The following is a 24,737-nucleotide window of genomic DNA, read 5'->3' on the forward strand; positions in this document are numbered from 1 at the left end:
ATCTCATTGAATGGTGGAGCAGGCTTGAGGGGCCAGATGGCCTACTCCTAGTTCTTATGTTCTTATACTGAAAAATGAGGTGTCAACCTGGTGAAGCTACAGCACAGGACTACTTGTGTGGCAAACAGCATAGGCAGCAAGTAATAGATACAGCTATTGCACATTGCGTGTAGATTTCAATGTTGTAGCTGTACTGGAATAGGTTGGTTAAGGACGTGGCAAATTCTGGAGCACAGTCGTCAGTACTATTGCTGAAATATTGTCAGGGCCCATAGTCTTTGCAGTAACCAGTCCCTTCAACCGTTTCTTGATATCACGTGGAGTGAATCGAATTGGCTGAAGACTGGCATCTGTGTATGCTGGGGACCTCCGAGGAGGCCGAGATGGATCATCCACTCAACACTTCTGGCTGAAGTGAGCTGGCAAGGTGGATACAGAACTGGCTAGGTCATAGAAGGCAGAGAGTAGCAATGGAAGGATGCTTTTCTAATTGGAGGGCTGTGACCAGTGGTGTTCCACAGGGATCAGTGCTGGGATCTTTGCTGTTTGTAGTATATATAAATGATTTGGAGGAAAATGTAACTGGTCTGATTAGTAAGTTTGCAGACGACTCAAAGGTTAGTGGAATTGCGGATAGCGATGAGGACTGTCAGAGGATACAGCAGGATTTAGATTGTTTGGAGGCTTGGGCGGAGAGATGGCAGATGGAGTTTAATCCGGACAAATGTGAGATAATGCATTTTGGAAGGTCTAATGCAGGTAGGGAATATACAGTGAATGGTAGAACCCTCAAGAGTATTGAAAGTCAGAGATGTGGAGATGCCGGCGTTGGACTGGGGTGAGCACAGTACGAAGTCTTACAACACCAGGTTAAAGTCCACAGGTTTGTTTCGATGTCACTAGCTTTCGGAGCGCTGCTTCTTCCTCAGGTGAATGAAGAGGTATGTTCCAGAAACATATATATAGACAAATTCAAAGATGCCAAACAATGCTTGGAATGCGACCATTAGCAGGTGATTAAATCTTTACAGATCCAGAGATGGGGTAACCCCAGGTTAAAGAGGTGTGAATTGTGTCAAGCCAGGACAGTTGGTAGGATTTTGCAGGCCAGACGGTGGGGGATGAATGTAATGCGACATGAATCCCAGGTCCCGGTTGAGGCCGCACTCATGTGTGCGGAACTTGTCTATAAGTTTCTGCTCGGCGATTCTGCGTTGTCCCGCGTCCTGAAGGCCGCCTTGGAGAACGCTTACCTGGAGATCAGAGGCTGAATGCCCTTGACTGCTGAAGTGTTCCCCGACTGGAAGGGAACATTCCTGCCTGGTGATTGTCACACGATGTCCGTTCATTCGTTGTCGCAGCGTCTGCATGGTCTCGCCAATGTACCACGCTTCGGGACATCCTTTCCTGCTGCGTATGAGGTAGACAATGTTGGCCGAGTCACACGAGTATGTACCGCGTACCTGGTGGGTGGTGTTCTCACGTGTAATAGTGGTATCCATGTCGATAATCTGGCACGTCTTGCAGAGATTGCCATGGCAAGGTTGTGTGGTTCTTCACAGCCTTCAACACGTCATTGATGACGATGAACATCTTGCCAAGGTCATCCCCACACCCCCACTACAGAGTGGATAGTCAGAGGCTTTTCCCCAGGGTAGAGGGGTCAATTACTAGGGGGCATAGGTTTAAGGTGAGAGGGGCAAGGTTTAGAGTAGATGTACGAGGCAAGTTTTTTACACAGAGGGTAGTGGGTGCCTGAAACTCACTACCGGAGGAGGTGGTGGAAGCAGGGACGATAGGGACATTTAAGGGGCATCTTGACAAATACATGAATAGGATGGGAATAGAGGGATACGGACCCAGGAAGTGTAGAAGATTGTAGTTTAGTCGGGCAGCATGGTCGGCACGGATTTGGAGGGCCGAAGGGCCTGTTCCTGTGCTGTACATTTCTTTGTTCTTTGTTGTTCTTTGAAGGCTGTTGCCACTGCTTCAGCCTTATTTTTTGCACTAATGTGCTGGGTTCCTCCATCATGGAGATATTTGTAGAATTTCCTCCTCCATTGAGTTATTTAATTATCCATCACCATTCACGGCTACATGTGGCAGGAGTGAAGAGCTTAGATCGGATCTGTTGGTCGTGGAATCGCTTAACTCTATTATTTGCTGCTTATGCTGATGGCCAGGCAAACAATCCTGTGTTGCAGATTCAGAAGGTTGACACCTCATTTGCACTGATTTACACTTAAACAACACAAGCATCTTACAAATGCCTAACGTAGCCTTACAAATTGGTTCCAGCCTCTGTCCCAACCCTTGCATGTTGGAGTGGTTTGGTACAGACAGATGGTCCTAGTTTTGAGAACTGACCGGTGCTGACTTGGGGAAACTAAAATGACAACCTGCATTTTAAAATAAATCATTCACGGGATGTGTCACCACTGGCTAGACCAGCATTTATTGTCCATCCCTAATTGCCCTTGAGCAGGAGGCATGAGCCGCTGCAGTCCAGTACATGATATCAAGAAGCTTTGGAAAAGGTGCAAAGGAGATTTACCAGGATGCTGCCTGGAATGGAGAGTAGGTCTTACGAGGAAAGGTTGAGGGTGCTAGGCCTTTTCTCATTAGAATGGAGAAGAATGAGGGCGACTTGATAGAGGTTTATAATATGATCAGGGGAATAGATAGAGTAGACAGTCAGAGACTTTTTCCTTGGGCGGAACAAGCCATTACAAGGGGACATAGGGGCTGGTTTAGCACACTGGGCTAAATCGCTGGTTTTTAAAGCAGACCAAGGCAGGCCAGCAGCACGGTTCAATTCCCGTACCAGCCTCCCCAAACAGGCTCCGGAATGTGGTGACTAGGGGCTTTTCACAGTAACTTCATTTGAAGCCTACTTGTGACAATAAGCGATTTTCATTTCATTTCATTTAATTTCATTCATTTAAAGTAAATGGTGGAAGATATAGGGGGGATGTCAGAGGTAGGTTCTTTACCCAGATAGTAGTGGGGCATGGAATGCACTGCTTGTGGAAGTAGTTGAGTCGGAAACATTAGGGACCTTCAAGCGGCTATTGGATAGGTACAGAATGCTGGGGTGTCGATTGATTTGTTCTTAATCTAGGACAAAAGTTCGGCACAACATAGTGGGCCGAAGGGCCTGTTCTGTACTGTATTTTCGATGTTCTATGTTCTATGCGGGGTAGGTACCCCCCACAGTGTTGTTAGGGAGGGGGTTCCAAGATTTATAGTACCTTTAATGTAGCAAAGGCATTGACAGCTTGAATCAGTGCCCCGGTGATATCGGGAGGATAACAATAATCAGGTTTCCATATGGATTGCTCACCAATGACTCTGGCTAGATTTACACATAAAAACTGCCACATGGGGTGAGATACTAAATGTCTATGATTAGCTCTTAACAAAAGTCAAATTGGCTGAATTAAGATATTTTAATGTGTTACAGCTTTACTGATAGGTGAGTGGGTAAATGCATACCACGGTGTTACCCAGCCCCAGTCCGGGGAACCCCAGGTTGGATACCATCATGTGTGGAATGAGTTGGGCCACCGTATAAGCTCTGTAAAAGTGACCATAGTTTATCTACGAAGGGAGAGAAAGCATTTGTAAAGATCAGCAGTGATTTCTTGATGACTGGGAAACATACATGCAGATGTGTTGGATTCTGGTGCGATGCTGTTTACCAGCAGAATAATCGGCAAATGCTCACCGCCGACAATCACATGAGGTTGGGTGACAAGTTGGAGAGCTGTTTGTGCTTGTAAAACTATCTTTGTATGGCTGACCACCCCCAGGACAATTGCATGTTTAAACCGAATCGAGAGAACTCCCACTGCAAAGGAGTAAAACCCGAGAGACTAGTTACTGCACAATCTCAATCGGTTCCCCTTCCCACTGCTCCACCTAGGAAAAAACAGGGCACAGGAGCCAAATTCACCATTTTAGAAAAGGTCATATACAAGCAGAACCCTGCAGACTGAAGCAGAGCTGACAGTTATTTAGAGGGTTAGAAAATAAAATATAAGAATTTAGCATTGGATCGGATTTGTTTATTGTCATGTGTACCCAGGTACAGTGAAAAGTATTTTTGTGTGTTCTAGGTGGTGCAGTTACTATCATGGTATCGTACAGCACTGAAGGAGGCCATTCGGTCCATCAGATCTGTGCTCGCTCGTTCAAAGAGCAATCCAGTTTGTCCCACTTTTCATTCAGACTGGCATTTAAATCAATGTTAGAAAGTGGCCTTTCTTGTCCTTGGGGAACTCCTACCCTGAGAGAATTTGGAGGAAAGCTGTTCAGCAATAAAGCATGTTATTGCACCGCAAGTCATGCAAGTAATCAAATACTGTATGGAACAATAGTGTTCTGGCATATTATCCTGTACCTGTACCAACCTCTGTGACCAGTTATTAGAGATGATCAAAAAGAATACCTATTTATCTCCCTGTTCAGCAGGTAGTTCTTCAGCTCTATTGGAATTACACCATTCTCCCCTCCCAGCTGGGATCTGCAATCTGTTCTTACATCCTATTGTGCAACATGCCATCAAATTTATGCACTCCAGTCAGTAATATGCATGTGTGCGTATTTGGGTGTGTCGTGGACACTCCCCTTACTCTGTACTCAATGAACTATTCATGGGCAAGAGGGCAGGGTGACATTGTTGCTTTTAAATGAAGAAACACCAGCGCTGCTACAGCACAGAAACAGGCCAGAGTCATTCCTGTGTCGGTGTTTATGCTCGACAAGAATCTGGAAATCCGCGCCTTGTTCATCAGTGTAACATTCCGTTTCTTTCTCCCACCTGTGTTTATCTAGTCTTCCCCTGAATGCACCCATTCAATTCATCGGAACTATTCCACGTGGTAGCGAGTTCCACATTCCAACCACTCTCTGGGTAAAGACGTTTCTCCTGAATTTCCCATTGCATTTATTAGTGGTTGTCTTATTTGACACAATTGAGATCAGGAAACATGGAATGTGGGGGATTGCTGGAGCAGTCCCACTTCCCACTAAACCAGGAGGTTACACACCGGTCGTCCAGCGTGATACAGAGAGACTGACTAAAGTGTTTTTTAGAGCCAGAATCACAAATGTCTGTTTTGAGGTGAAAATCATTCAGCAAACAATTTTACAATTACACAATACTAATAAACTGTTCAGCTGTTGAAATCATTAGTTTAAACTTCTAAATTCTTGGCAAGGCAAGGGGAACTAACACAATAAGATACATACAGAATTCTGAATGGATCTGTAACACTACAAAGTTGCGTTCCTTCAATGTTGAGTTCCTCAAGAACACGGAACACAGGTTTTTAAAACTTGTACTTTTTTCACGTTAAAAATATGTACTGCACTTACTGAGTGCCAAAAGTAACAAATTTCCCAGACAAATACCTTTGCTGCTTATGTTCAACGTTAAACAAAAACTAATGTGTGAATCTACAACTAGAAAAGATCCATTAAAATTATACTAATCACTAAAACATTACTGATTAGGCTTAAGTAACAGAAGTATCATTTGTGATCGAAAATCAAAGATTACAAAGAGCCAGGGAACAGAGTTTCACCTCTGCTAATATTGGAAAACTATCAGAGAATGATTAAATATCGCTTAGTGGACACAATCAATAATTGGCCAAAGCATATAACAAGTTGGAGAACAATCAATGGTACAAAGACATGGTCAAACATTTGGATTTCTATCGCACTTCTTGTTAAAATTTAACTTCTTATTCACTGCATAATTATAAAACCTGAGAGAAGTGTTTCCAGTTCATATCCCTACAAACAAGATCAAACTGGAATCCAGTATTGATGTAATCTGATCGTCAGTTTGCGCAGCACTCCTTCTGAAATTAAGGAGGGGTATTCTCGTTAGTCTCTACCAAAGTTAAGGAACTTCACTTTGTAGCGTTGCAGATCCATTCCGCATTCTGTATGTATTTTATTGTGTTAGTTCCCCTTCCCTTGCCAAGAGTTTAGAAGTTTAAACTGACCATTTCAACAGCTGAACAGTTTATTTGTATTGTGTAATTGTAGACTTTTTTGCTGAATGATTTTCACCTCAGAACAGACACTTATTATTTTGGCACTAAAAAACCTCTTTAGTCAGCCTCTCTGTATCACGCTGGATGACCAGTATGTAACCTCCTGGTTTAGTGAGAAGTGGGACTGCTCCAGCAATCCCCGACATTCCATGTTTCCTGATCTTAATGTCAAAAGTGACGTGAATGATACCACCTTGATGGTTAAGAAATAGGTTACACAAGACAGCAATATATGCTCAGAACAAAATGGCAGATGATGGTTTGGGTGAGTAAACCATTTCTTATTTATATATGATATCCATATCTAATACATATATATATATTGACGTTTTGTACAGATATCTGGTTTTACTATTGAGAGTGAAATATGGAGTAAATATATGTGTGGCTCGAGACATACACTGGAGGTTTCCAGTAGTTAAAAAAGGGGTTCATTGATGAAAGACAAAAGGACTTAAGTAACAAGCACAGATCACAATATAACAGGTCTTAACACTGGCTCCTTGGTCCACACTGCCCGGAACCCTGCTTCAAGGGCCCCATGCAAATTCCCTATTGGCTGGGGTTCACACTCACCTGCATGATTGGCCTCGAGCTGGTCACATGGTCCGTGGAGCCGACCCCCTTAAAGGGGTCGCGTTACCACACCACCGACCCGCACCTCCTCCACCCCCCCTCCCCCCAACCGAGGTCCCTTCTTACAACTACCCAAAAACTGTGTACCTAAGTTACAAATGTTATAAGAGTACACAGGGGAAAGACAGTCCATCAAAAAGCATAGTCAAAGACCCCTACCACTCAGGTTATTCTCTCTTCCAACTTCTCCCATCGGGCAGGAGATACAAAAGTCTGAGATCACGCACAAACAGATTCAAAATCAGCTCCTTCCTCGCTTTTACCAGACTCCTGAATGGCTCTCTTATGAACTGATCTAATAGTAGTACTACACTCCGTATGCTTCACCCGATGCCTGTGTATTTACATTGTGTATTTATATAAGTCCTATGTTTTATTTCATGTATGGAACAATCTGTCTGGACTGTATGCAGAACAATACTTTACACTGTACCTCAGTACACGTGACAATAAAACAAATCTGAAGCGTGGACCACGTGTACCGGCACCTGGGGATGTCTCACAAGCCATTGGAGGCCCCCAGGTGTGCAGTCTCTGGGCAGGGTGGTGTCCTGGCACTCCCCCTGCCACCTGGGCAGCTTGGCATAGCCACCCTGGCACCTTGGGAGTGTTATCCGGGCCCCTGGGCAGTGCCACCTTGGCCCTGCCAGGATGCCCAGATGGCACTGCCAAGCTGGCAGGGGCACTGCCTGGGTGCCATGTTGCTCGTGCCAGGGATCCGTCTCCTTGGTGCCCTGCCCTTTAGAGGTGGGTGAGGGGGGACCTCGAGGATGTCCCCCAAAAGGTCATTTGAAGGGTCTGGAGGTTGCGGTGCGGAGTCCGAGGGAGCGGTCACAAGACTGGGGCGGCATTTAAAAATGGCACTCCGGTCTCTTCCTGCAGTTCAGGAAGTCAGGTAAGTGCGGTCTCTGTGGGACGTTCTTCGCCAAGGCCAAAGAAAACCTGCATTCGCTCTTGGTGCTGCAGGCGCAGAGAAACACCCTGCTATTCATGCCCAAATCAAGACTCTTCTTTGGGTGTTAAATTGCACCCATTGATTGCCTGATGAGGATACAGTGTGGACTTCAGCAGCAGAAGACAGCAGCTGTATTATTTACGAAATGTTGTTGGCTGCAGTAAAAGTTTCAGATGAAATGTGTTCTCATGAACTGTCAACGTATGAGAATTCTATGCGGCAGAATCCAAAATTAGAGTCAATAAGTAAGAGATAGTTCCGAAAAAAGTCAATGAAAAAATTCAGGAAAAGCGTTTTTACCCGGAAACTGTATGTTCAAATGTAGAATTCACCTTCACATGAAATAGTTTGAGGCAAATGAAATAGATGCCATTAGGGGAAGTTGGAAGGATATGCTGATAGGGCTAGAAGTGGTAGGAGACTGACTGAGGCAGAAACACCGGTACACACTTGATGGCCCAAATGGCTGGTTTCTAAATTCGATGTGAAGTTAAGTTCTGCAGCCGTATAGTGAAAATATCCCTTGTCTATTGACTCAAATATCTGACAGTCTGATGCACCTTAAGAGGAAGTCTGTGTCATGATATGCAAACATGCAGCTAATGATCACATAGAATAGGACACGACCAGTCAGGACACTCAGGGGTATCTCACTATAAAAGGGATGAGGCACTCACACCCCGCCTCTTTCCACAGACCAACATCTACAGAGTGAGACAGGGTGTATCCTCAGCATCACACCCCAGCACGTGGCTTAGAGCAAGGCTGGTTCAGTTAGACTGAGTTACGACATTTAGATTAGCAGAGAGTCGAACTCATTGAGAACTGTGCTAATAGTTCAATACAACACATTGAACTCACTTCAAAGTCTGGAGCATCTTTTACTCAAAACTGCATCAAGTGGCAGCTTGTGTTATTCCAAATTACATAACACAACCTGATACCAGGAGTCTGTTCAATCTAGTTAGTTCAACTCAGCAAGATCCATGACGACCAGCGAATGTATACCGGCACAATGGAAAAGATTCAGGCTCCTCACCAGCTCAGGACCTCCGGCAATCTCAGTGCCAACTGGCAGACATTCAAGCACAAATTTCAGCTTTACATCAAAGCATCAGACCCCAATGATGCGTCTGATGCACGGAAGATAGCTCTTCTCCTCACCACAGCGGGTGATCACGCCTTGGAAATATTCAACTCCTTTCACTTCGCCAAAGACCAGGACAAGACAAAGTTTCAGACCATCCTGGACAAGTTTGACAACCACTGTGAGGTGGACACCAACGAAAACTTTGAGCGCTACATATTCAAGCAGCGATTGCAAGGTAAAGACGAATCCTTCAACTCATATTTAATGAACCTTAGGCTGCTAGCGTAATCCTGCAGCTTCGGTGATATTACTGACTCCATGATCAGAGACCAAATCATTTTTGGAGTTCACTCTGATCCTCTGAGAGAGCAGTGACTGAAGATCAAGCATATGACCCTGCCAGTCGCGATTGAAACATGCACGGTGCATGAGCACGCTGAAAATCACTATTCCCAGTACAAAACGCAGAAAATGATAAACTAGCCTCCCACGAGGCGGAGAGTGTGCAGGCCATCTGGATTCAGTGCCTCAACATTGACGAAAGCGGTCATTTTGCGTGCTCTTCCCGGGGCCCGACACATGCGCGATGCAAACAGGGTAACGAAGCGGCCGAAACCCGCACTGCGCATGTGCAACGACGCACGGAACGTCAGGACGCCGACGTCATGACGTGTTCGAACTGTGGCACCGCCCATTTAAAGAAACACTGTCCTGCAAGAGGCAGATGCTATTTAAACTGCGGGAAGCCAGGCCACTATGCAGCCCTGTGCAGATCTGCACCACCAGTCAGGAGCCAGCGCTCCCAATTCCGACGACGGCGCATCCTGGAGTTTGCAACAACGCCTACAGGATTCTGATCCCGGCAGTGCAACGGATCCAGATGCTGAATACCTGGACAACGTCTACACTGTGGGCATTATTACAAAGTGTGAATATGCCACATCAGACTCATCGCAAGTCCAATCCATCCTAGCTGTGGATTCTGAGGACGAATGGCGAGCAGTGATGAAGGTCAACCACTGCCCCATCCAGTTCAAGCTGGACACAGGTGCCCCTGCCAACGTCCTCTCACAGGCAGACTTCAGACGCATTAAAAAGCCCCCCCATGGTCCTTCCAGCTGCCTGCAAGCTCCTGGATTACAACGGGAATGCCATCACGGCACTGGGATCCTGCCATCTTCACGTATCCAACTGACACGTACAAGCACGGTTACGCTTTGAAATTGTTAAGCCGGACAGGGCATCCCTACTAGGTGCGCACGCCTGCAAGCAGCTGAACCTCATTCAAAAGGTTTACACCACAACATCATAGAATCATAGAATTTACAGTGCAGAAGGAGGCCATTCGGCCCATCGAGTCTGCACCGGCTCTTGGAAAGAGCACCCCACCCAAGGTCCACACCTCCACCCTATCCCCATAACCCAGTAACCCCACCCAACACTAAGGGCAATTTTGGACACTATGGGCAATTTAGCATGGCCAATCCACCTAACCCACCTAACCCATCCTCCCATGTGGATCTTCAGGCCGGCATCGACGACATCCTCGCCCAGTATCCAGATGTGTTCAACGGGATGGGCACGCTGCCGTATCGATACAAGATTCTGCTACGGCCTGATGCCAAGCCAGTGGTCCACGCACCACGACGAGTCCCTGCTCCACTGAGAGAGCGCCTGAAGGCACAGCTCAAGGATCTTCAGCAAAAAGGCATCATATCCAAGGTCACCGAACCGACTGACTGGGTCAGCTCGATGGTGTACGTAAAGAAGCCTTTGGGGGACCTGCGCATCTGCATTGATCCCAAGGATCTCAATAAGAATATCATGCGGGAACACTACCCCATCCCGAAGCGGGAGGAACTCATGAGTGAGATGGCACATGCGCGCTTCGTCATCAAATTGGATGCATCACAGGGATTTTGGCAAATCCAGCTGGAAGAGTCCAGCAGAAGGCTCTGCACCTTCAACAAGCCTTTTGGCAGATACTGCTACAATCGCTTGCCATTTGGCATCATCTCGGCATCGGAGATATTCCATCGCATCATGAAGCAGGTGATGGAAGGCATTGAAGGGGTTTGTGTGTCCGTGGACGACATCATATGATCCACGACCCCTGAAGAACATGTGTCCCGTCTCCAGACGGTATTCCGCCGTGTACATGCTAACGGCCTAAAGTTAAACAGGTCCAAATGTTGTTTTGGCACATCCACGCTCAAGTTCCTAGGTGACCAGATGTCACAGTATGGTGTGCGCCCGGACACAGACAAAATCAAGGCCATCGAGGCGATGAAGGTCCTCGAGGACAAAAAGGCGGTGCTGCGCTTCTTGGGTATGGTCAATTTTGTGAGCAAATTCATTCCAAACATGGCCACACACACCACTGCGCTACACAACCTGGTGAAAAAGTCAATTGCATTTGAGTGGAAGGCGGCACACCAGACAGAGTGGATAGAGCTGAAAGCCAAGCTCACCACTACACCAATCCTGGCATTCTTTTACCCGGACTGGGAGACAAAGATATCCACAGATGCAAGTCAGGATGGCATCGGTGCGGTTTGCTTCAACAAGATGACACATCATCCTGGGCACCAGTAGCCTACGCATCAAGGGTGATGACGCCCACTGAAACCAGATATGCACAGATTGAGAAGGAGTGCTTGGGTCTTCTCACCGGCATCATCAAATTTCATGATTATGTCTACGGCCTGCCGACATTCACTGTCGAGACGAATCATAGGCCTCTGGTCCACATCATCCACATGGACCTGAACGACATGACGCCTCGGTTGCAGAGAATCCTGCTTAAACTTAGGAGGTATGACTTAAACTTGGTGTACACACCTGGCAAGGAGCTCATCATCGCTGATGCATTGTCCCGCTCCGTCACCCAGTGAGCCGCTGGAGATCATCCAGAACATCGAATCGCAGGTGCAGCTGTGTGCTAGCACTCTCCCGGATGACCTGACGGTGATTGATGGCATCCTCCTCAAACTGGACAGCATTGTCATTCCGCTCAGTCTCCAGAGCTTGGTGCTGTGCCAGATTCATGAGGGACACCTGGGCGTCGAGAAGTGCAGACGCAGAGCCCGGCAAGCTGTCTACTGGCCCAGCATCAGCCAGGACATCACGAACATGGTCCTGAACTATGCTACCTGTCAGGGGTTCCAGCCAGCGCTGAGCAAGGAGACGCGCCAACAGCATGAATTAGTGACCTCTCCGTGGTCCAAGGTTGGCATCAACCTTTTTCATGCGAATGGTCGTGACTACGATCATCGACTATTTCTCGAATTACCCTGAGGTGCTGAAGCTCCCGGACCTCACCTCTCGGACTGTCATCAAAGCCTGTCAGGAGACGTTCTCAAGGCATGGCATCCCAATCACCGTCATGAGCAACAATGGCCCGTGCTTTAACTGTCGAGAATGGTCCACGTTTTCCAGGTCATACAATTTCCAGCATGTCACCTCCAGTCCGCTCTATCCGCAGTCCAATGGAAAAGTCGAGAAAGGGGTGCACGTTGTGAAACAACTCATCTGCAAGGCCGCGGACTCTGCTTCCGACATACACCTTGCGCTGCTCGCGTACAGGGCGACTCCATTGTCCACTGGCATGTCGCCGGCTCAACTCCTGATGAATAGGGACTGCGGACGATGCTTCCAGCCATATACCTGCCCAACCTGGATCACCTCCTGGTGCTGCAGAAGATGCAGCAGCTCAGAGATGGTCAAAAGCAGGGCTATGATGCCCATGCCACCGATCTGGCCGTGCTATCCCGGCAGACACTGTAAGGATCCAGATACCGGATGGTGGGTGGTCTGCCCCGGCTGTCGTTGTTCGACAGGCCGCACCCCGCTCTTATGTTATACGTATGGCTGATGGCTCCATCGTGCGAAGGAATCGACAGGCACTGCGCAAAGTGCCTGCCCGCAACCACTTTCTCCTCCATTTCCATGTGTTGAATTGCCACCTCCTGATACCTCGTACCATGAGGCCACCAGTCAGGCTTCCATTCTGCCTGTCAAGGCGTCGTCGTCCCCTCCGCCACCTCTCCGGTGGTCGACCAGGATCAGACGCAAGCCCCAGAGACTGGACTTATGAGCATTTGTTTTGTTTGCTCTGTTCTGTTGTCCTCTATCAGTCACATTAGACAGACTCATTCACATGTAAATACATTCACATACACCAACAAAACATTAAAAAAAGGGGGAGATGTCATGATATGCAAACATGCAGCTAATGAACACATAGAATAGGACACGACCAATGGGCAGTCAGGACGCTCAGGGGTGGTATCTCACTATAAAAGGGATGAGGCACTCACACCCCGCCTCTTTCCACAGACCAACATCTATAGAGTGAGACAAGGTGTATCCTCAGCATCACACCCCAGCACGTGGCTTAGAGCAAGGCTGGTTCAGTTAGACTGAGTTACGACATTTAGATTAGCAGAAAGTCGAACTCATTGAGAACTGTGCTAGTAGTTCAATAAAACACATTGAACTCACTTCAAAGTCTGGAGCATCTTTTACTCAAAACTGCATCAAGTGGCAGCTTGTGTTATTCCAAATTACATAACACGACAGTCTGGACCACAGCCATTTCAGGAGTTTGTGCTATTAATATTTGTTCTCACATAACCGTAGAAAAGGTGGTAGAATCAGTGACTTGGTGGTAGATGACCTGCAGCATTTCAAGTGAGCAGGCACAGCAACTCGGGCTGTCTGTTCAACTCAGCGCTAGGTCACACTATCAGATAATACACATCGAAGATCTCACCTTGGTTTGCAGGAAACAAGGACTCTTTTGTTTAAGTGGCCCTTGTTGTTAGCACAATTGGAATATCCAGTGAAAGGCCGAAGATCGGAACAGGAAGTTCAAAGTTCTTGTGTTCGTTACAAGATTTGGGAAATCTGAATCACGGGTTTTTTCAGGAAGTCACATTGGTAACACAGTACTTGTTTCAGCACGGCATGGCTAAATTATTCCTAAACTTTAGAAAAGGGAAGTCAGGATGCGTACTTTGAAGAAAAGATCAGCAGAACAAATGTTCTCAATCCTTATTTGGCATGCTACATCGATTGTAATGGTGCCTATATATATCTTATATCAGCCCCCCCAGTGTGGAAGCCTGGATAAATGACATGGCAGGGTTCATTAAGCTGGAGAGGATAACGTTTGCCCTACGAGGGCCTGTGCAGGGGTTCTTCAGGCGGTGACAACCGTTCCTAGACTATCTCGCGGAGCGTTAGATGGAAGTCGGGCAGCAGCAGCAGCAACCCGGGGGGGGGGGGGTCTCTTTCCGGGGGGGGAGGGGTATTTGGGCGGGCGGGGGAGGGTTTTTTCCTAGGGGTACTTGTAAAAAAAAAGCATATGGGAGGGTTAATATGTGTGGGAGAAACCCACTGTATAAGTTTTGTATTATGTTTGATTGATATGTTTATGTTCTGTTCTGTTCTTTTCACTTTTTCTTTTCTGTTTCGGGGGGGTGGGGTTTAATTGGTTGAAAATTTTTGGTGGAAAAACTTTGAATAAACATATTTAAAAAAAAAAAAATATATATATCTTATATCTAACTACATATATAATATATATGTTTCTTATATTACAACAGTGACTACCCTGCAAAAAAAAGACTGTTGGCTGTGAAGTTCTTTGAGATCTGTAGTGGTCATGAAAGGTCACGATATAAACACAATTTTTTTGTACCTGTTTCTTAACTTTAATGAGGTAACTTCAGTTTCCTATATTCTGTCATTGTTCATTAGCTCCTAATGTTGCACCTCTTTTCAAAAAAAACCTTGCATTCACATAGCGCCTTCCATGAACACAGGATATCCCAAAATGCTTTACAGCGTAAAAAGTACAAATGATCCGAACCACTCTTAGATCTGCAAGGCAGCAGCATAGATAGAGATTGCAAAATCCTTTTCAATCACTAAAAATTTTTTTTTTTTTTAAGAGGACCCAATCATTTTTTCCAATTAAGGGGCAATTTGGCGTGGCCAATCCACCAGACCTGCACATCCTTGGGTTGTGGGGGCGAAACACACGCAAACACAGGGAGAATGTGCAAACTCCACACGGACAGTGACCCGGAGCCGGGATCGAACCTGGGACCTCAGCGCCGTGAGGCCGCAGTGCTAACCCACTGCCCCCACCGTGCTGCCCATCCTTTTCAATCACGATTACTTCCGATCCCTCAGGTTCAAGACTCAACTTCAGAATAGCTGGTATATGAAGGCCAGAGCACCGTTGCATAGCAACAGATTCAAAGGAAAGGAAAGCACTTCCAGCTCAATTATTTTTCAAGCACAGGTTCCTAAACAGTCATTTTGTCTGTGAAAAGAATCGAATAATGGTGGCTGGTTTCCATGCAAGCAACAGAGGACTCAACTTTCAAATTATGAACACATTAAAAAAATATATATATTTTATTCAGGCATTTTCATAATAACAATCCGAAGCAGAATTATACAACATTATAAATAATCAACACCCACTTCCCCCCACTCCCCACCCTCACCCACTTCTCATCCTGCCTTCCCCATTTTAACCCCTTACCCTCCCTTCCATCTCCTTTTGTTGACCTCCTCAATCCTCCTTAAAGAAGTCAATGAACGGCTTCCACCTCTGAGCGAACCCATCAACCGGCCCCCTCAGGCCGAACCTTATCTTCTCCTGCCTCAGGACATCTGCCGGGTCACTCACCCACACCCCTGCTTCCGCTGGCACCCAGCCCCCCCATCCAAGTAAGATCCGTCTCCAGGCTATCAGGGAGGCAAAGGCCAAAACATCGGCCTCTCTCGCCCCCTGGACTTCCGACACCCTGAATATCGCTACTTCTAGACTCGGGGCCACCTACACCCAGAACACCTCGGACATTACGTCCGCAGATATTCCCAGTCCACCCGGTTGAAAGTTTTCTCCGAGTCCATCGCCACTGCCACCTCCACCTGCTGTCCGCACGGAGGCATCATGATTACATTGAGCAGCCTCCTCACAATCGCCGACAGCTGCCTCCCACTCACGAACTTTGTTTGGTCCTCGCCAATCACCCCCGGGACACAGCCCTCAATTGGCAAAGCCAACACCTTTGCCAGCAACTTGCCATTTACATTCAATAGCGATATCGGGCGGTACCACACACACTGCTCTGGATCCTTGTCTTTCTTCAATATCAAAGCGATGGATGCCTGCAATTGTGTAGGGGGGTGGGGGTGGGGGGGGGGTCCACCCCTCTCCCTGGCCTCATTGTATTGCCTCACCAGAGGTGGCCCCAGATCCCCTCCCCCAAGTTTTATAAAACTCCACCAGGAACCCACCCGGGCCCGGTTCTTCCCTGCCTGCATTGCCCCCATGCTCTTCATCATATCCCTCACCCCGATAGGGGTCCCCAATCCCTGCACCAACTCCTCATCCACCCTGGGAAACACCAGCCCATTGAGGGACCATCGCATTCTCTCCCCGACGGCCGGGCAGCGGGATTCTCCCTTCTGGGGGACTGTTCCGCGCTGGCGGGAGAACCGGCGGCAACCACTCCGCCGTCAACAGCCCCCGAAAGTGCGGAATTCTCCGCCAGGGTGGACGGCAGAGTGGTTGGCGCCGCTCCAGCCGGCGCCGAAGGGACTGCACGAGTTCACATGCGGAGCCCTTCAGGGGCCGGCGCGGAAGTGTCCCCACAGAACAGGCCTGCCCGCAGATCGGTGGGCCCCAATCGCGGGCCAGGCCACCGTGGGGGGCCCCCCGGGGTCGGTCCCCCCCCCACCCCCCCACGAGGACCGCCGCCGCCAACCTACCTGCCAGGTCCCGCCGTGTGAGACCATACGTAACCCATGCCTGCGCGACTGGCCAAAAACGGACGGAGAGTTGCCAGGGGGGCCGCTGTCAACGGCCCCCGACCGGCGTGCCGTGAAAAACTGTGCCGGAGAATACGGCAGCTGGCGGGACGGGATTCACGTTGCTCCCCGGGGATTCTCCGACACGGCGCGGGCTCGGAGAATCCCGACCCGGGGGCTCTGACTCATATAATCTCCAGTAAAAGGCCTCAAATGCCCCATACACCCCCACTCGGTCCAACATCACCCTTCCCATCTCGTCCTTTACTCTACCAATCTCCCTTGCTGCTCCTGCTTCCTCGGCTGGTGAGCCAGCATCCTATTCGCCTTCTCACCATATTCATACACTGCTCCTCTGGCCCTCCGCAGCTGACCCACCGCCTTCCCCGTGGACACCAATCCGTACTCCACCTGGAGCCTCTGCCTCTCCTTCAACAATTTTTCCTGCGGGGCATCCGAAAATCTCCTGTCTACCCTCAGAATCTCTTCCACCAGCCTTGCCCTCTCTGTCCCTTCTGCCTTCTCCCTATTTGCCCGAATTGTAATAAACTCCCCACAAACCACTGGCCTGAGTACCTCCCACAGTGTGGCGGCCGTGACCTCACCCTGGGGTCTGTATCTCTCTATTCCCATCCTATTCATGTATTTGTCAAGATGTCCCTTAAACGTCACTATCGTCACTGCTTCCACCACCTCCTCCAGCAGCAAGTTCCAGGCACCCACTACCCTCTGTGTAAAAAACTTGCCTCGTACATCTCCTCTAAACCTTGCCCCTCGCACCTTAAACCTATGCCCCCTAGTAATTGACCCCTCTACCCTGGGAAAAAGCCTCTGACTATCCACTCTGTCTATGCCCCTCATAATTTTGCAGACCTCTATCAGGTTACCCCTCAACCTCCGGCATTCCAGTGAGAACAAACCGCCTTTATTCAACTTCTCCTCATAGCTAATGCCCTCCATACCAGGCAACATCCTGGTAAATCTCTTCTGCACCCTCTCTAAAGTCTCCAGATCCTTCTGGTAGTGTGGCGACCAGAATTGAACACTATACTCCAAGTGTGGTTTAACTAAGGTTCTATACAGCTGCAACATGACTTGCCAATTTTTATACTCAATGCCCCGGCCAATGAAGGCAAGCATGCCGTATGCCTTCTTGACTCCCTCAACTTGTGTTGCCCCTTTCAGTGACCTGTGGACCTGTACTCCTAGATCTCTCTGACTGTCAAAACTCTTGAGGGTTCTACCATTCACTGTATATTCCCTACCTGTATTAGCCCTTCCAAAATGCATTACCTCACATTTGTCTGGATTAAACTCATCTGCCATCTCTCCGCCCAAGTCTCCAAAATATCTAAATCCTGCTGATCCTCTGAGAGTCCTCATCGCTATCCGCAATTCCACCAACCTTTGTGTCGTCTGCAAACTTACTAATCAGACCAGTTACATTTTCCTCCAAATCATTTATATATATTACAAACAGCAAAGGTCCCAACACTGATCCCTGCGGAACACCACTAGTCACAGCCCTCCAATTAGAAAAGCACCCTTCTTGGCTTGGCTCTATAACTGTACTGAAATCCACACCCCCATAATCAACCGGTGCGAGTCCAAGTCAGGAATTTTCCCCAGCGCCCGTCTCATGAAATCTACATCATCCCAATTTGGGGCATAAACGTTTACCAGGACCATCCGCAGCCCCTCCATCTTCTCACTCACAATCACAAACCCCTCCCCCACCCACAACATTCCCCACCGCGAACGCCACCCGCTTATTCACCAGCACCGTCACCCCTTCGTCTTCATATCCAGTCCCGAGTGGAACACCTGCTCCACCCATCATTTCCTCAACCTTGTCTGGTCCCCTACCTTTCAGTATGCTTCCTGCAGGAAAGCCATGTTCGCCTTCAGACTCCTCAGGTGCGCGAACACACGTGACCGTTTGAGCGGCCCATTCAGCCCCCTCACGTTCCATGTGAACAGCCTGGTCGGAGAGCTCCCTTGCTGATCAACCATATCCCTTTTTGGGCCAGACCCCGGCCGGTGTCATGCAAACCTCCTGGCTCATCTTCGGATGTCCATTGTCATCGTTCCTTTTCCAGCTGCACCACAACAACCGCACTCGTGTCAGCAACCCTCCCCTCCAAAACAAAACACCTCCCCCTCCCCCACCTCCATCTCCTGACAACTCCCACTGCACTCCCATTAACTAGCCCGCTCAGCTAGCATGATGGCCCCGCCCAAGGCCTCCAAACCCCTACCGCCCCATTCTCTCCCCCCTCCGTCCACGCTCCCCCAGAAAGCAAAACAGGTGTACTCACCCTTGACATTCCCCCACAGAGGGCCTGCCCTCCAAACACCTCACCATCAAAACAAAAGGAACATTTCAAGGGGAAAAGTTTCCCGAGAACAAAGAAACCTTCACACAAACTCCTCCAAAGTTCAATGTCCTCCTTCCCCTGCCAGTCCATTGTCCTTCATTTACATTTTTTTTTAATGTACCCAATTATTTTTTTTTCCAATTAAGGGGCAATTTAGCGTGGCCAATCCACCTAACCTGCACATCTTTGAGTTCTGGAGGTGAGTCTCACACAGACATGGGGAGAATGTGCAAACTCCACATGGACAGTGACCCAGGGCCAGGATTCGAACCCGGGTCCTCCGCGCCGTAGTCCCAGTGCTATCCACTGCGCCACCCTGCTGCCCCCACTGTCCCTCATAAACTCCATCGCCTCCTCTGGCGTGCCAAAATAATATTCACACTTCTTGAAAGTCACCCAGAGGCGGGCCGGGTACAGCACTCCAAACTTCACCCCCATCGTAAAGAGCCTTGACACGATTAAACCCGGCCCTCCTCTTCGCCAATTCTGCTCCTAGGTCCTGATACACCCGCAGCTCGTTTCCTTCCCACGTACACTTCTTTGTCTGCCTCGCCCGCCGAAGTAGCTTCTCTTTATTCAGAAACCGGTGGAACTGCGCCACCATCGCCCTTGGTGGTTCGCCCGCTTGCGGCCTCCCCCTCAGTGCCCTGTGCGTCGGTCAACCTCCAGGGGCCGGACATTGGCCCCCTCCCCCATCAACGGCTCCAACATTTTGACCACATATGTGCCGGCCTCCGCACCTTCGATGCCTTCAGGCATCCCCACAATCCTCAAATTATGATTCTGGAGCAGTTCTCCAGATCCTCCACCTTCTCCGTAAACCTCTTGTGGGCCCCCCCGTATCAGCCCCGCCTGGGCCACCGGCGAGGCCAATGGCTCCTCATGCTCCCCTCCCGCCTCCTCCACGTTCTGGATCACCCGACCCTGGGTCGCCAGCCTCTGCTCCACTCGCTTGATCCCTGCTTTAATCGGCCCCACCACTTTGGCCAGGTCTTTCAGGGCCTCCTTTCTCTGCTGGCTGAATGTAGCGTTCAGGAACTCCACTAACTGCTCCGTTGACCATTGGGCGGGCAGAACAACACCCCTGCCCTCCACCATCGTATCCTGTGGCACAGAACGAAGACTCTCCTGCTCCAGCAGCTCCTTTCTTCTCACCCCATTCCAGGTTCGTGGATCCATTTGCCAGCCACACCAGAGGAGTCACATCTTCACCAGGTACTCCTACACCAGACTTGTCGGATTCTGGACAACCTTCTTCGATGCAATGTCCAAGGTTGTGGGCTGAGGGAGGAGCCGTGCCTGACAGTGACAGTCTTCGGGATATCAGAGCAGCCAGAACTCTTCATGGGGAGGAGGGCAGATGCCCTTGCCTTTGCCTCCCTAATCACCCGCTGGAGAATCCTGCTCGGCTGGCGATCAGCAGCACCACCCAAAGCTGTGGACTGGCTATCCGACCTTTCGGGATTTCGACAAATGGAGAAAATCAAATTCACCACCCGGGGGTTGGAAGAAGGTTTCCACAAAGCGTGGGAGTCATTCACCAATCTGCTCCAAGACCTGTTTGTAGCCAACAGCCAATAAGAAAGGAAGAGGGGGAATCCACAGAAGAACCACAGACACAACCATAAAGAGAGAGGGGGATACAAAAGAACAAAGAACAAAGAAATGTACAGCACAGGAACAGGCCCTTCGGCCCTCCAAGCCCGTGCCGACCATGCTGCCCGACTAAACTACAATCTTCTACACTTCCTGGGTCCGTATCCCTCTATTCCCATCCTATTCATGTATTTGTCAAGATGCCCCTTAAATGTCACTATCGTCCCTGCTTCCACCACCTCCTCCGGTAGCGAGTTCCAGGCACCCACTACCCTCTGCGTAAAAAACTTGCCTCGTACATCTACTCTAAACCTTGCCCCTCTCACCTTAAACCTATGCCCCCTAGTAATTGACCCCTCTACCCTGGGGAAAAGCCTCTGACTATCCACTCTGTCTATGCCCCTCATAATTTTGTATACCTCTATCAGGTCTCCCCTCAACCTCCTTCGTTCCAGTGAGAACAAACCGAGTTTATTCAACCGCTCCTCATAGCTAATGCCCTCCATACCAGGCAACATTCTGGTAAATCTCTTCTGCACCCTCTCTAAAGCCTCCACATCCTTCTGGTAGTGTGGCGACCAGAATTGAACACTATACTCCAAGTGTGGCCTAACTAAGATTCTATACAGCTGCAACATGACTTGCCAATTCTTATACTCAATGCCCCGGCCAATGAAGGCAAGCATGCCGTATGCCTTCTTGACTACCTTTTCCACCTGTGTTGCCCCTTTCAATGACCTGTGGACCTGTACTCCTAGATCTCTTTGACTTTCAATACTCTTGAGGGTTTTACCATTCACTGTATATTCCCTACCTGCATTAGACCTTCCAAAATGCATTACCTCACATTTGTCCGGATTAAACTCCATCTGCCATCTCTCCGCCCAAGTCTCCAAACAATCTAAATCCTGCTGTATCCTCTGACAGTCCTCATCGCTATCCGCAATTCCACCAACCTTTGTGTCGTCTGCAAACTTACTAATCAGACCAGTTACATTTACCTCCAAATCATTTATATATACTACAAACAGCAAAGGTCCCAGCACTGATCCCTGTGGAACACCACTGGTCACAGCCCTCCAATTAGAAAAGCATCCTTCCATTACTACTCTCTGCCTTCTATGACCTAGCCAGTTCTGTATCCACCTTGCCAGCTCCCCCCTGATCCCGTGTGACTTCACCTTTTGTACTAGTCTACCATGAGGGACCTTGTCAAAGGCCTTACTGAAGTCCACATAGACAACATCCACTGCCCTACCTGCTTCAATCATCTTAGTGACCTCCTCGAAAAACTCTATCAAGTTAGTGAGACACGACCTTCCCTTCACAAAACCGTGCTGCCTCTCACTAATACGTCCATTTGCTTCCAAATGGGAGTAGATCCTGTCTCGAAGAATTCTCTCCAGTAATTTCCCTACCACTGAAGTAAGGCTCACCGGCCTGTAGTTCCCGGGATTATCCTTGCTACCCTTCTTAAACAGAGGAACAACATTGGCTATTCTCCAGTCCTCCGGGACATCCCCTGAAGACAGTGAGGATCCAAAGATTTCTGTCAAGGCCTCAGCAATTTCCTCTCCAGCCTCATTCAGTATTCTGGGGTAGATCCCATCAGGCCCTGGGACTTATCTACCTTAATATTTTTTAAGACACCCAACACCTCGTCTTTTTGGATCTCAATGTGACCCGGGCTATCTACACACCCTTCTCCAGACTCAACATCTACCAATTTTGTCTCTTTGGTGAATACTGATGCAAAGTATTCATTTAGTACCTCACCCATTTCCTCTGGCTCCACACATAGATTCCCTTGCCTATCCTTCAGTGGGCCAACCCTTTCCCTGGCTACCCTCTTGCTTTTTATGTATGTGTAAAAAGCCTTGTGATTTTCCTTAACGCTATTTGCCAATGACTTTTCGTGACCCCTTCTAGCTCTCCTGACTCCTTGCTTAAGTTCCTTCCTACTTTCCTTATATTCCACGCAGGCTTCGTCTGTTCCCAGCCTTTTAGCCCTGACAAATGCCTCCTTTTTCTTTTTGACGAGGCCTACAATATCTCTCGTTATCCAAGGTTCCCGAAAATTGCTGTATTTATCCTTCTTCCTCACAGGAACATGCCGGTCCTGAATTCCTTTCAACTGACACTTGAAAGCCTCCCACATGTCAGATGTTGATTTGCCCTCAAACATCCGCCCCCAATCTATGTTCTTCAGTTCCCGCCTAATATTGTTATAATTAGCCTTCCCCCAATTTAGCACATTCATCCTAGGACCACTCTTATCCTTGTCCACCAGTACTTTAAAACTTACTGAATTGTGGTCACTGTTACCGAAATGCTCCCCTACTGAAACATCTACCACCTGGCCGGGCTCATTCCCCAATACCAGGTCCAGTACCGCCCCTTCCCTAGTTGGACTGACTACATATTGTTTTAAGAAGCCCTCCTGGATGCTCCTTACAAACTCCGCCCCGTCTAAGCCCCTGGCACTAAGTGAGTCCCAGTCAATATTGGGGAAGTTGAAGTCTCCCATCACCACAACCCTGTTGTTTTTACTCTTTTCCAAAATCTGTCTACCTATCTGCTCCTCTATCTCCCGCTGGCTGTTGGGAGGCCTGTAGTAAACCCCCAACATTGTGACTGCACCCTTCTTATTCCTGATCTCTACCCATATAGCCTCACTGCCCTCTGAGGTGTCCTCCCGCAGTACAGCTGTGATATTCTCCCGAACCAGTAGCGCAACTCCGCCTCCCCTTTTACATCCCCCTCTATCCCGCCTGAAACATCTAAATCCTGGAACGTTTAGCTGCCAATCCTGCCCTTCCCTCAACCAGGTCTCTGTAATGGCAACAACATCATAGTTCCAAGTACTAATCCAAGCTCTAAGTTCATCTGCCTTACCCGTAATACTTCTTGCATTAAAACATATGCACTTCAGGCCACCAGACCCGCTGTGTTCAGCAACTTCTCCCTGTCTGCTCTGCCTCAGAGCCCCACTGTCCCTATTCCCTAGTTCTCCCTCAATGCTCTCACCTTCTGACCTATTGCTCCCGTGCCCACCCCCCTGCCATACTAGTTTAAACCCTCCCGTGTGACACTAGCAAACCTCGCGGCCAGGATATTTATGCCTCTCCGGTTTAGATGCAACCCGTCCTTCTTATATAGGTCACACCTGCCCGGAAGAGCTCCCAGTGGTCCAGATAACGGAAACCCTCCCTCCTACACCAGCTGTTTAGCCACGTGTTTAGCTGCTCTATCTTCCTATTTCTAGCCTCACTGGCATGTGGCACAGGGAGTAATCCCGAGATTACAACCCTCGAGGTCCTGTCTTTTAACTTTCTGCCTAGCTCCCTGAACTCCTGCTGCAGGACCTCATGCCCCTTCCTGCCTATGTCATTAGTACCAATATGTACAATGACCTCTGCCTGTTTGCCCTCCCCCTTCAGGATGCCCTCTACCCGTTCGGAGACATCCTGGACCCTGGCACCAGGGAGGCAACATACCATCCTGGAGTCTCTTTCACATCCACAGAAGCGCCTATCTGTGCCCCTGACTATAGAGTCCCCTATTACTATTACTCTTCTGCGCTTTGACCCTCCCTTCTGAACATCAGAGCCAGCCGTAGTGCCACTGCTCTGGCTGCTGCTGTTTTCCCCTGATAGGCTATCCCCCCCGACAGTATCCAAAGGGGTATACCTGTTTGAGAGGGGGACAACCACAGGGGATTCCTGCACTGACTGCCTGCCCTTTCTGGTGGTCACCCATTTCTCTGCCTGCACCTTGGGTGTGACCACATTTACATAACTGCGATCTATGACGCTTTCCGCCACCTGCATGCTCCTAAGTGCATCCAATTGCTGCTCCAACCGAACCATGCGGTCTGTGAGGAGTTCCAGTTGGGTGCACTTGCTGCAGATGAAGCCATCTGGGACGCTGGAAGCCTCCCGGACCTGCCACATCTCACAGTCAGAGCACTGCACCCCTCTAACTGACATTGCGTCAATTAATTAAAATTAAAATAAAAAAAAATATATATATATATTTCAATTTTTTTTTCAAAGTTACTGTTAACTATCTGTTTCTTAGCACTAGATTTCTAATAGAAATGCGAAAGCTAAATATAGTACTCTCCGATCTCTGGCTTAGATATCCCACTAAATTATAATTAAGTAATTATGTTTAATTAG

At 48.6% G+C, this 24,737-nt stretch overlaps 1 protein-coding gene across 1 annotated transcript in view; it reads left to right on the forward strand.

The window, feature by feature from the left end:
- The first annotated feature begins 5,933 nt into the window (after positions 1–5,933).
- The window catches only part of LOC140387852 (uncharacterized), a 180,924-nt gene continuing 162,120 nt past the window's right edge, over positions 5,934–24,737 (forward strand). The window contains exon 1 of the mRNA XM_072471096.1: positions 5,934–6,333. Coding sequence (XP_072327197.1) covers positions 6,315–6,333 — 19 coding nt within the window. The 5' untranslated portion in view covers positions 5,934–6,314. The remainder of the gene's footprint in view (positions 6,334–24,737) is intronic.

The sequence above is a fragment of the Scyliorhinus torazame genome, chromosome 13 (genome assembly GCF_047496885.1).
Source record: "Scyliorhinus torazame isolate Kashiwa2021f chromosome 13, sScyTor2.1, whole genome shotgun sequence".
Classification (NCBI taxonomy): domain Eukaryota; kingdom Metazoa; phylum Chordata; class Chondrichthyes; order Carcharhiniformes; family Scyliorhinidae; genus Scyliorhinus; species Scyliorhinus torazame.